Raw genomic sequence first — 13024 nt, 5'->3', positions numbered from 1 at the left:
TGAGACAGAAAGTCAAAATTATGACAAGTCACAATGTTGAGATAAAAAGTCAAAATATTTTAAAGTTTGCATGTTTAAAGTTTTTAAGTTCGTATGTGTTTTTTGAGTATTATATTTGATACATCAGGCTTTGATGGGTCATATAGTCATAATTATGAGATATAAAGTCAAAATTATGACATACTAATTCATCATTTTGAGATATATCAAAATGATGACAAAAAGGCATAATTTTGAGTTCAAATGTCAAAATATGACATACTAAGTCATAATTTTGAGATAGAAAGTAATAATTGTGATAAAAGTCAAAATTATGACATTGACAGTCAAGAGTATGACATAAGTCAACTATAAGTTAAAAAAATCATAAATATGAGACATTAAATCACAATTTTGAGATAAAAGGGCATAATGAGATGTCAAAATTATGACATACTAAACAATTCTGAGATAAAAGTCATGAGTATCACATACATCAGGCTTTGATGGGTATATAGTCATAATTATGAGATAGAAAGTCAAAATTATGACATACTAAGTTATATTTTTAGATAGATCAAAATTATGACAAAAGGGCATAATTATGAGTTAAAATGTCAAAATTATGAAATACTAAGTCACAAATTTGAGATAAAAGGTCATAATTAGAGCATAGCAGCGCAAAGGTCAAGGGTTTGATTCCCAGAAAATGCATGGACTGGTCAAATGTATGTGTATCGTTTTGGATAAAAGCATCTGCCAGATGCATGGATGTAAATGTCACTTGCATTCAGTGCTTGTGTTTTGACTGATTGCTGTGTATGTGAGATCAGAGACGTGAGCAGAACCTGTTGAACCGGTCTGGTTCAGACGCTGCAATCTGCAGGTTTTGGGCTGATGGCAGCACGTCTGCTGCTCTCGGCTACTTTTATATCGTTTCAAATAAATGAGCAGCCAAACAAACAGAGTGAGTCAGAAATCTGCGCCGAACGCTTTGTTTTGGATACAACACCTCAAACAGCACCACAACAGTATGGAGAAGATAGACGCTCGCTACCGCCTTAATATAGCATGAACAGAGACTGTGTTTATGTGAGGATCTTCTCACGGAGCCTCCGGGCCATACAACACACACACAGATGCAGCAGAGTTAATGAAGGGGTTTCCTGTTACTCCTCTGCCATGCTTCGGCTTTTCTCTCGTGTCTCGCAGGGCAAAACAAATGCAAACTAAACTACAGTACTGCAGTTCTGCACCGAATCAGCTGTGCTTTAGCTATCAGAATCTGTGATATGATCTTAATTCCCACAGAAAATAACTTTGACAATTATCAGTTTGTAAAAATAAGCAGACATTGGATTTACAGTGACTCTTACAATGAAAGTCATGTTTCTGGTGTCTGTTGTGAAATATGCAAAAGTTAGCAAATGGATATTAGCTTTACATGGTTGTGGTCAGATATAAACTTGTAGTAAGTAAGTAGTAAGTGATTATGCCACATTATTCTCATAATGTCTGGTTTAAAAGTAGTTATACTTTCAAAACAATGTATTTTAATGTTTATCATGTAGTGTTTTGCCCCATAGACATCTCTCGTGAAAGCATTTCTGTCACATTGTTTTACTTTTTGCAAGCTAAAGTCTCTATGGAAGCCTAATTTTACCACATAAGAAAAAAATCATGGTTTGGTAAATCATAATTACGATGTACTATGACACTGTTTTTTATGATAAAAAGTAACAAATTATGGTATATAACGTCATAATTTTGAGACAAAAATTCAAAACTATGAGATAGAAACATAGAAAGTTATAATTATGAGATAAAAGTCAAAATTATGACATGGAAAGTCAAAAGTATAACATAAGTCAAATGTGAGTAAAAAAATCATAAATATGAGACAAATCACAATTTTGAGATAAAAGGTCATAAATCAATGTTATGACATACTAAGTCAGAATTATAAGATAAAAATCTAAATTATAAGATAGAAACTCAATAAAAAGATATACTAAGTCATAAATTTGAGATAAGTTATAATTATGAGATAAAAAAAAGAAAATGATGACGGTCATAATTTTGATATAAAATAAATGTCAAAATTAGGACATACTAAGTCATAATCATGAGAAAAAGTTGAGATTATAACACTAAGACTTTGAGATAAAAGTTATAATTGAGATAATTATGACATAAAAAGTCAATTTTGAAATAAAAGTAGAAATTATGACATGCTAAGTCATAAATATGTCATAAAAAGTCAAAATTCTAAGATAAAAGTAAAACAAATTCTTAATGATGGTTTACTAAATAATCTATTTGTTCTTATGTGGCAGAAATGGTCTTGCATAACATTCAATCAAATCCACACAACACTCCAAAACTTTCTTATATTGAGACATTTAACCGAGCACCTCACCAAAAACAAGTACAATCACATTAGTAGTCAAAGACGCATGAGATATTCACGTGGACCGTCTTTTGGTTTCACACACAACAATACGTGCTCAAGCATGTGATGAAAATGGATCAAACAGCATTTGCTACAGTCAGTCACAAACTACTATGTGAGGTTCTGACTAAACAAGTGCATGTTTTAAAGACAGTAATTAAGCAATTGCCTCCCAGTGTGTGTGTGATTGTGTCGGCTGTTCCTGCCGTGAGTGTGTTCTGTGGTTTGTCAGCATGAGGCGTGTGTGAGCGTGAGCTACAGTATATCGGTGAGTAAAAACAGGGATTGTTTTATTAAATATACCATCATGAAAAACATTAGACTTTCAGTCTCTTAAATAGGATGTAGATAGAACAGAACATTGTGACAGAGACAGTAAAGGGTTAACAGTGGAGGCGAGCTCGTGTTTTGATTGGCTCCTCAGACGTAAACAAGATCGGCACTTGTCGGTGACCCTGCTCCTGACCTCAGAGATAGACTCTGGAGCTAACGGCTGTCTCTTTCTGCGAGGGAACGGCTGGAGAACACAGGGGCCATTGTTTGTGAGGCAGAGCTGCCAAGACTCCATCCTCACTGAAAAGTGCTGAGCCAAGCAGAGCCGCTGCCGGAGGCGTTCAATCGCACAACCCCCTCTCTCCTGAAACAAACTTCATATGCTGCTCCTGACGCTTGCAGAGCCATGTCTAATATGTCTAATCTCAAACCTGGAAAGCCTGACAAGTGAGAAAAAAGTGAGAAAAAAGTAATGGGAACAGTTTGAACAGTTTATTGAAACTTTATACAAAATATTTTAAAGTTTGCATGTTTAAAGTTTTTAAGTTCACATGTGTTTTTTGAGTATCACATTTGATACATCAGGCTTTGATGGGTATATAGTCATAATTATGAGATAGAAAGTCAACATTATGACATACTAAGTTATATTTTTAGATAGAGCAAAATTATGACAAAAGGCATAATTATGAGTTAAAATGTCAAAATTATGACATACTAAGTCACAAATTTGAGATAAAAGGTCATAATTATGAAATAAAAGTCAAAATTATGACACACTAAATCACAATTTCGAGATAAAACGTCATAATTTTGAGATAAGTCAAACTTATGACAGTCAAATGTATTGCAAGTCAATTGTGAGATAAAAAGTCATAATTGTGATACTAAATAACAATTTTGACATAAAAAGTCATAATTATGAGACAGAAAGTCAAAATTATGACAAGTCACAATGTTGAGATAAAAAGTCAAAATATTTTAAAGTTTGCATGTTTAAAGTTTTTAAGTTCACATGTGTTTTTTGAGTATCACATTTGATACATCAGGCTTTGATGGGTATATAGTCATAATTATGAGATAGAATGTAAAAATTATGACATACTAAGTCATAATTTTGAGATAGAAAGTAATAATTTTGATAAAAGTCAAAATTATGAAATTGACAGTCAAAAGTATGACAAGTCAAATATAAGTAAAAATCATAAATATGATACATTAAATCACAATTTTGAGATAAAAGGTCATAATTATGAAATAAAAGTCAAAATTATGACACACTAAATCACAATTTTGAGATAAAAGGTCATAATTATGAAATAAAAGTCAAAATTATGACACACTAAATCACAATTTTGAGATAAAAAGTGATAATTATGAGATAAATCAAAATTATGAGAGAAAGTAAAATTTATGGCAAGTCAGTTGTGAGATAAAAAGTCATAATTATGAAATAGAAAGTTAAAATTATGACACAAGTCATAATGTTGAGATAAAAAGTCAATTATAACATTAAACATCATAATTATGAGGAAAAAATATATAATTATGAGATAAGAGGTCGAAATGATGACATACTAAATCATAAATTTGAGAAAGAAAAAAAAAGTTATATAAGTAAGTTCACTATTACATAACAAGATGCTAATCATTCAGAGGCCTTAGAAATGTGCATATAAAATATGATACAGTAGGTTTTAAGGTTAAAATAACATTTTTAAATACTAATGTATTTTAGTATCATACATTTTGATGATGCACTGAGCGTCAACACTTATTGTCAGAGGTTTCATCACATCACTATCAGCACTACTACTGATACGAATTAAGATTTCACTTTTAAGGTGAAAGCCTCTATCACTTTCAGAAGGTCATTGGTGTTTTAATCAGCTATTTATTTGACGGGAACATTACGAATATCTCCCTCCCGCAGCAGCGTGTCAAATAAAGCAAAGTGACCTTTCTGAAAACCGACATTAATGCAGAAGAACCGTCCTGTTTGCTGTATAAATGGGCACGAGGCTCCAAACGGCCGGTAATATGCCAGCGGCTCAGGTCATGTGACGCGTGTGACAGGCGGTCATTAGTGTGGGCAGCAGAATTAATGACCTCGCTCTGGGAGAGGCAAACAGCGGGCAGCTGCGCTGCCAAACGCCTGGCTAGTTTCAGTCTCCAGCAGCCAGAATACTGAACAATCATTACGCTTCCACACCACATGATGCCAATAAACAGCCTCAGGCTGCTGGACTCAAACTATTACATACTCATCACTCACACTAGTTTAACAGCAGTTAACCACAGACAAGTACACGGAGAAAAACTGCTGTAGAAACCCTTTTCACTCAGAAATTGCTATACATTTCACAAATCATTACAAAGAAACGGCAAGTAATGCTTTGAATTAAATGTGAAATTTTGAAGTAGAAAGACTGAAATAGTATTTCATTGTAAAATGTATTGTAATAAGCTTTGGAAATATTTGGAAAATTATTATTATTATTTATTAAATTTTTTTTACAGTGTGCCTTCCCATGAAATTTCCTGTCAAACTAAATAATAATAATAGATCATTTTCAGTAACTGAAATAAAGTTGGAATAAAAGAAAATATAATTACGTGAAAAAAGAAAAGTAGAAATGTTGCCTTGGAACTGAATTAAGTCCTAAATTCTATAAATCTCTCTCTAAATATGAAGAGTTTATTTGCAAAAGCAGATAACTCCGTTTTTTTTAATTTTCAAAAATCATGTTTTTTTTTTTATTGTTATCATGTGTTTTATTGTGTTAGTTAGCTGTATTTTTTAGTTATTTTTTAACCTAATCAAAATAACCCAACTGTAGTTTGATTGAGATTAAATGGAATGCACAACGAAAACACATGATTTTTTTTAAATGGTTAAAAACGGAGTTATCTGTTTTTGCAAATGAACTCTTCATATATAGAAATACATTTTGAAAAGGGCAAACTACTAAAACATAAGCTAAAATGAAAATATAAAAAATAAAAGAGAATTCAAAATATTAATAAATACTATAATAGTATATAAAAATACCATAATAAAACTGATCTGAAAGTGCAGAATTAGAAATAGTTCAGAAAGTAGGGTCAAATTAACATTTTACACAATAAATTTACATCAAACACTAATAAAACAAGCAAAAACGTACCTGAGCTCAGTCCTGAAAACCTGAAGTATTGATGTTAGTAAAGGTACTAGTTTTAGTGAGTTGTGCTCCATAAACTTGATCAGCACAATTTTGAAAATAATAATTATTCAAAGACATTCATACTTTAATATGCTTTTATTGAAAAAAAGTGTACCAATAAAACCAAAAAATTCAGAAAAGTATTTCGTAGAGCAAAGCTCTTATGTACAGCATATTGCACTATATAACAAAACCTAGAACTTCCATACTGCATTAAAAACATCAGAGAAACCAAACCAAGGTGAGGAAGTGCACAGTACAGTCCCGAAGACACACAGTCAATGTTTACACACATGCTACATCATCGCTGGGTCTCATTTCTCGGTGTACAGTGAGTGTGTGTGAACCTCAAGACTTCGGCGAAACCTCAGATAAACAATCAATGCGTTTCCCAGTGGGATCATTTCAATAGAAACGTCGATTTTTGGATATATACGAAGGCCTGGATGGAAAAATGGAGGGGTCAAATCTGCAGAATGGATTCTTACATGATAAAACGTCTTAAATGCAAGTATTAAAATCATTTTGGACTGACAAGGAATGTTTCAAGTCCATTTGTAGATTAAAAAAAGCCCTGAAATCATTCAGTGAGGAACATTTCAAGAAATTACAAGGTTAAAAACATCTGCGTTCAAAAAGCCCCAAATTTCAGTAAGAAAATCCATTTTAGAAACCCAAACCAATGAGCCCCAACAATAACAGTCAATATCAAGAAAACAAAGGACTGACGTACATTTAAAGACACCGTTGGTTTCATCGTGGGTTAATACTGGGCTTGTTTTCCTTTGAGTCTAAACACATTGTCAGATGCCAAAAAACGAAATAGAGAATCAAAAACATATTCCTGATTCCTCAAGAACTTCAGAAGAGCGACATGTTAGAGAGACTTTAACACCGGGATACAAGAACCCTTGAGATTCAAGCAAACACAAAGTACTTTCCAGTGCACGTAAAAAGAGAGAAACGGAGATAAAGCACTTCACAACATCCCGCGTTTACTGCGTATGTCTTCAAAACCTCCAGTATTTTGATTTTATGCAACGATTCGGAGTCAGATCTTTGAGATACTGAAGCAGAATTCATATTTCGTTTTCTTATATTTCTATGGAAGCTTGTTTCCACCACGGAATAAAAAATACAAAAGGTAATTGCGACTTTTTATCCCACAATTCAGACTTTTATTCTCGCAATTCTGAGTGTTTATCGCACAAAAAGAATTAAAAAAGAGGTAATTGCGACATTTTCTCTCACAATTCCGACTTTTTTACTTGGAATTCTTAGTTTACATTGTATTCTGACTTCATATCTCTATAAACTCAGAATTGCGCAAAAATGTCAGAATTGCGATATAAAAACTCAGAATTGTGCAAAAAAGTCAGAATTCTGAGACAAACTCAGAACTGCACAAAATGTCAGAATTGCAAGATATAAACTCATAATTGCGAAATACAAACTCAGAATTGCAAGATATAAACTTTGGAATTGCGTAAGAAGTTCAAATTGTGAGATACAAACTCCAAATTGCATGAAAAAAAAAAGAAAAAAAAAAATCTGAATTCCAAGAAAAATTTTGAAATTTTCAGATTTAAAAAAAAAAAAAAAATCACAATTCCTTTTTTGATTTTGATTTTTTTTAAGTTCTGTGGTGGAATCAAGCTTCCATATATCTGAGCCCACAATCAGAAGAGAAACAATTACATACAAACCCAAAAGTCAAATGTTTCACAGCACAGTAATGAGAATTTGGAGCTTCTTATATGTCATGAAATCTTCAAATTAATAACGCAAAAATTTGTTCTAGAGGATTTTGGAGCGAAACACAGCCTGGACGTGTTTTTGTGAGATTCCCCTGATTACATATAATCTCTCTGCTGACTTTCCTCATGCTCAAATTCATCTGATGGCACTTTGTTGATTTGAGAGACACCAAAGATTAAAATCACTGAGCATCCGAAACCTCCTTCAACAACACAACGAACACCAGAAATGCACAACAAAACGTTAGTATCGAGGAAAGAAAAGAATTGCACAATAAAATGTATACAGTAGCAATGGGCCGATATACAAAAAAGAGAAAGAAAATAAATAAGAGAAAAATAAATTAAAACATGATGAAGGAAAGCGGAGGAGTGCACATACGTGAGCGGCGGGAGAACATGCGGCGCTGGCTCAGCGTTCACAATCTGCAGGAAAAACACGTTCAGCCGCGGACGAGAACTACTGAGAAACTGAACCTGTACCGTACTCATCTACCAGATACATTCCTGAAAACCAGTACATTTACAACACCAGAAACCTCAGTCACATTTCACCTCAAAATCAGAAGAAACTTACACGTTTCAATAAAGAAACTCAAGCCTATCTTTAAGAGCATCAAGATTATTTTGCATCGTGACACTGGCATTTTTTCATGACAATTAAGCATGTTTTCTATTCAATTCAATACTATATATTGTAAGTAATACAAATCTAGATTTTTAAAATATAAAATAAATAAAAAACAACAACTCAGAATTGCCAGATAGAAACTCAACATTTTGATATATAAACTTGCAATTCTAAGAAAAAAAGACAAAATTGCAAGATATAACCTCACAATTCTGACTTTTTTTCTCAGAATTCTGAGTTTACAATTCTGTCTTTTTTTATTCCATGAAATAATAATTAAAAAAGGTAATTGCAACTTTTTACCTCACAAATTGTATTTTCCTGAAAATTAAGCATTTTTTCTATTCAATTTGATGCTCTATACTGCATTTAAGTTATGAAAATTTTGATTTTTCAAATAGAAATTAAATGGAAAAAAGTAAAAACTCATAATTTTGATATATAAACTCTAAGAAAATTCTAAGAAAAAAAAAGTAAAAATTGCAAGATTGTTTTTTTTCTCAGAATTCTGAGTTTAAAATTCTGTCTTTTTTTCTTGTTTCCTCAATGAAATAATTAAAAAAGGTAATTACAACTTTTTATCTCAAAATTGTATTTTCATGAAAATTAAGCATCTTTTCTATTCAATTTGATGCTCTATACTGCATTTAAGTTATGAAAATCTAGATTTTCAATCATAAATTAAATGAAATAATAATTGTGTTACATTAGTCCCCATCTAAAATAGGGAGCAAGTAACAAAAGAAAAAAATATTAAAAGCATAAAATTAAAACAGCATAAATTAAAAAAAGGTGGCAGAAAATGTTATTTCACTTTACAAATACAGCATAAAACTAAACTAAATGGTCCTAAAAATCTGTTTAAATGCAAAATAGAAGTATTTTCTTTTGATTTTTGGGTGAAATATGAGCTGAATGTGAGTGGATTTCAAATCAACATTTGACACGGTTCTAATAAACGATGAGGACTTTTATCGGTATCGTCTTCGAAGAGTAAAATGATGTGCTTTCATTAAAAAAAGTCAATGTTTTCCTTCATTTGATCGTTCTGTCTTCATCTCTGATTTGAAATGAACGAACGTTAACCTGAACCAAAGTCTCACAAAATATGCGTCACTCCTTCAAGATGAACAAAAACAAAAACTAAAATAAAATAAAATACAGGACAGACAAATCAGAGGAACAGCACTGAATGCATCAATGTCTTCAAATATAATAATTACAGTCTTAACAAAGTAGTGGTCATATAAAAAACAAAAGAAAGAAATGTACACCACCGTAACTTTAGAGATCAGGCATAAAAGTACAAATAAAACAGGAAAATCAAAAGCGCCGAGAGTCCTGAGAGGAGAAAACTTCACAGATTTACACAGTATTGCTTGGATTATCTTCAACAGGCAAGAGAAGCACAGTTTCAGATGATATATACAAACAAAACGACTTATGAGAAGAGATTTGTGCTGCTGAGGCTGATATGTTTGCTGTATGTGAATGTAAACACAGTCTAGGTCGATCTGTTCGTGTTATAGGCACAGAAACATTACGATATGTCAAAACTGGTTTGTATCTATTGGCCATTTTAAGTTTAGTGGATTTAAAGAGACAGTTTATCCAAAAATAACAATTCTGTCTTCATTTACTCACACACACGTCTTTACCTATATCTCTTTCATCCGTTGGACACAAAATAAGACATTTTGAAGGATGTTAATAATCAAACAGTTGATGGTACCCATTGACTTCCATTTTTTTTTCCATACTATGGAAGTCAATGGGTGCCATCATGGAACAACTTGGTAAGGGTGAGTAAACGATGACTTTTTCTGTTTTCTCCTTCTGTTGAACATAAAAAAAGATATTTTGAAGAACGTTGGTAACCAAACAGTTAATGGTACCCATTGACTTTCATGGTATTTTTTTTCCATACCGTGGAAGTCAATGGGTTCCATCATGGAACAACTTGGTTAAGTTGAAAAATTCCGTCATAATTTACTCTTTCTTCTGTTAAACATAAAAGAAGATATTTTGAAGAATGTTCATAACCAAACAGTTGTTGGTACCCATTGACCTGTATGGAAAAACATACTATGGAAGTCAATGGGGACCAGAAACTCATACAGATTTTGGAACAAATTGAGGGTGAATAGATGATAACAGAAATATGATGGCAAAATATTCTGAAGAATTTTGGTAACCAAAAAGTTCCTGGTCTCCATTGACTTCCATCCTATCATTTTTTTTAGTTAATCATGAAACAACTTTGTTAGGGCAAATCAGAGTAAATGATGCCAGAACTTTAATTTTTGGGTGAACTGTCGCTTTAAGTACCTGAGTTAGACTTAAAGTCAACATTTTTGCAAGCTTTATTCAAATGTTTTCCAAAATCTGGTGAATTTTTAAGACCTGATAACAGTTTTCCTCTACCTTTGCTTCCCCGAAATCATACATAAATGATATTGGAGCAAACTAAACAGCCAATCCAGTAATATTTCATGCTGTTGCGTCAAAACTCAAATCAAATGAAATGTAAAGACAACTCAATAACAGCAGTACATCAACTCATCATTGACTTCATCAAACCCTCTTCAAAGACGTCTAGATCATCCTTGCCTTCTGACTAGTATTTAAACCAAAAAATAGGAAGAACAATAAAAAAAATCCAACAATTATGTAATAAAAAAGTAAAAACATCAAGAAAACTGGACGAAATGAGGTGCAAAAGGTTTTTGTTTTGAGAAACGGCCTCTTTGGAGATTTGTCAAGTTGCTGGACGTCTTGGGAGATTCATGAAGGAAAATCCCATCCTAATCATCCGTAGATGGGTGCCGTGGGACAGTAAGGCATTCCCAAGACTCGCGGAGATCATCCGGATACACACGTGTGGAAGTGCAAAGAAAATTAAACGGCATCCTGTACAAAATACCTCGACATGTTTATGAAAATATTCCTGTTTGAATCTCAAGAACATCATGGCATCTTCATGGGGATACAAACCGCCCCCGTCCTGCGGAAACGTCTTCATTCCATTCTCTGGTTTTCCCCTCAAAACCCGTGTTAGTTATTTCAGACAGTGCTGTTAAACGCCGCGCTCCGTGAAGAGGACTGGGACACGGTTGGCAGTGTTTGAGAGGCGCTTCACCTGCGATTTGCTCTTGCGTTGGGCTCTCTTCCAAATAAAAGCGTGTAGAACGCCACCGCCACGCGCCACCACAGCGGCTCCCGGTTCCTTTGGTTTCTGTGATGCTGTAACATAAAAACACATCACAGCATTACAGCAATGAGACTTACAGGGTACATGTACAGTAGTGAACATTTGAAGTGGATCAAAACCTTTCATCAAAGTTGTCCTAAAATCTAAAAGCGTTCTTGTCTTAGAACAACTTTTTTGATCCACTTCAAATGTTGACTACTGTATTTATTTGGCATTAAAATAATGTCATAATGCAAAATAATCTTAATGTTCCTGGGGTGAAATATGAGCCAGTGATTCATTCAACATTTAAAATATATTTAATATTTTGTAAAAAAAACAATTGGCCAAAATATATGGCTAATATGGATTTTTAAACATTATATTATCATGTGGCCAAAAAAACTAAATACAATAAAATCTATATATATTTTAAAATGTATTTCAAATCATTAAAAAAAATGGCCAAAATATATTGCTAATATGGATTTTTAAATATATTATCATGTGGCAAAAAAATAAAATAAATAAATAAAAGAAATACAATCATTTAACAGCAAGTCTTTAAAATATTGTGTGACAGAAATTTGCTTCAAATATATATACACACACACACTTATTTTTTTTAGTTATTATTATTTAATTAAAACAACCCAACTGCAGTTTGATTGATACTAATTGGAATGCAGGACAAAAAAAAGAAAAGAAAAAGAAACATGATTTTTAAAAATGGAGTTATCTGTTTTTGCAAATGAACTCTTCATACATATATATTAGATTATAAAATATATCTACATTTATTATTAAAAACCTATTGACAATATATTTTCAATACATTTTGGTTATTTACCTGAACCCAAAAGTTTACATTTTACATTTAATTTACCCAAAATGTATTTTAAGATTAGAAATGCATTTTCATGCACCTTGAAGTAAACTTGGTAATGTAAACTGAGTTTTTGTTATTTGAAGGTTTATTAAACAGGTATATATTTTGCTGCATTAGACAATTCACTGAAATAACATCAGTCATATCACATCTTATGACACTGGTGTAATATTGGCGAGCAGCTGAGCGTGTGGCTGGCGTGAGGATGCAGTGAGGTAATAACTGGGTAAACACAGTCAAATCCTGACAGCAGAACATGACAGTATTTCCACAACAAATGCTGTCTGCTCCTGATGCACGGAGCCACGCGATCTCAAACAGAGCAGTCACCTTCACATACAGACACCGCACCAATACTGCACTTCCAAGAGTCCAGTATTAACACTAACAATCAGAATACACATGAGCTTTGGTCAGTAGATACGTATATGGACAGTACGTTAAAACAGATAGTTGTAGTCCTGTCTTCATTATGTTTCTCTATGTTTTTGAGAAAGGTCAGTTTCAGATCAAGTCACACAAACTGCCACAACAATGCAAATAAAAGCAGCTAAATTATATATATATATATATATATATATATATTAGGGTTGGAACGGTTCGCGGAAAAAAATCGAACCGTACGGTTCTCCACACACGGTCCGGCG

The 13024-nt window shown here is 32.8% G+C and overlaps 1 protein-coding gene across 1 annotated transcript in view; it reads right to left on the bottom strand.

Moving 5' to 3' along the window:
* Nucleotides 1-10571: 10571 nt before the first annotated feature.
* Nucleotides 10572-13024, bottom strand: part of LOC107673783 (bcl-2-modifying factor-like) — a 26866-nt gene continuing 24413 nt past the window's right edge. The window contains exon 4 of the mRNA XM_016467572.1: nt 10572-11541. Within this exon, the coding sequence (XP_016323058.1) occupies nt 11434-11541 (108 nt within the window). The 3' untranslated portion in view covers nt 10572-11433. The remainder of the gene's footprint in view (nt 11542-13024) is intronic.

This window comes from Sinocyclocheilus anshuiensis, unplaced genomic scaffold (genome assembly GCF_001515605.1).
Source record: "Sinocyclocheilus anshuiensis isolate Anshui unplaced genomic scaffold, SAMN03320099.WGS_v1.1 scaffold716, whole genome shotgun sequence".
Classification (NCBI taxonomy): domain Eukaryota; kingdom Metazoa; phylum Chordata; class Actinopteri; order Cypriniformes; family Cyprinidae; genus Sinocyclocheilus; species Sinocyclocheilus anshuiensis.
Note: the sequence above shows the minus strand (reverse complement) of the source record. Positions and strands in the feature narration are given on the sequence as shown.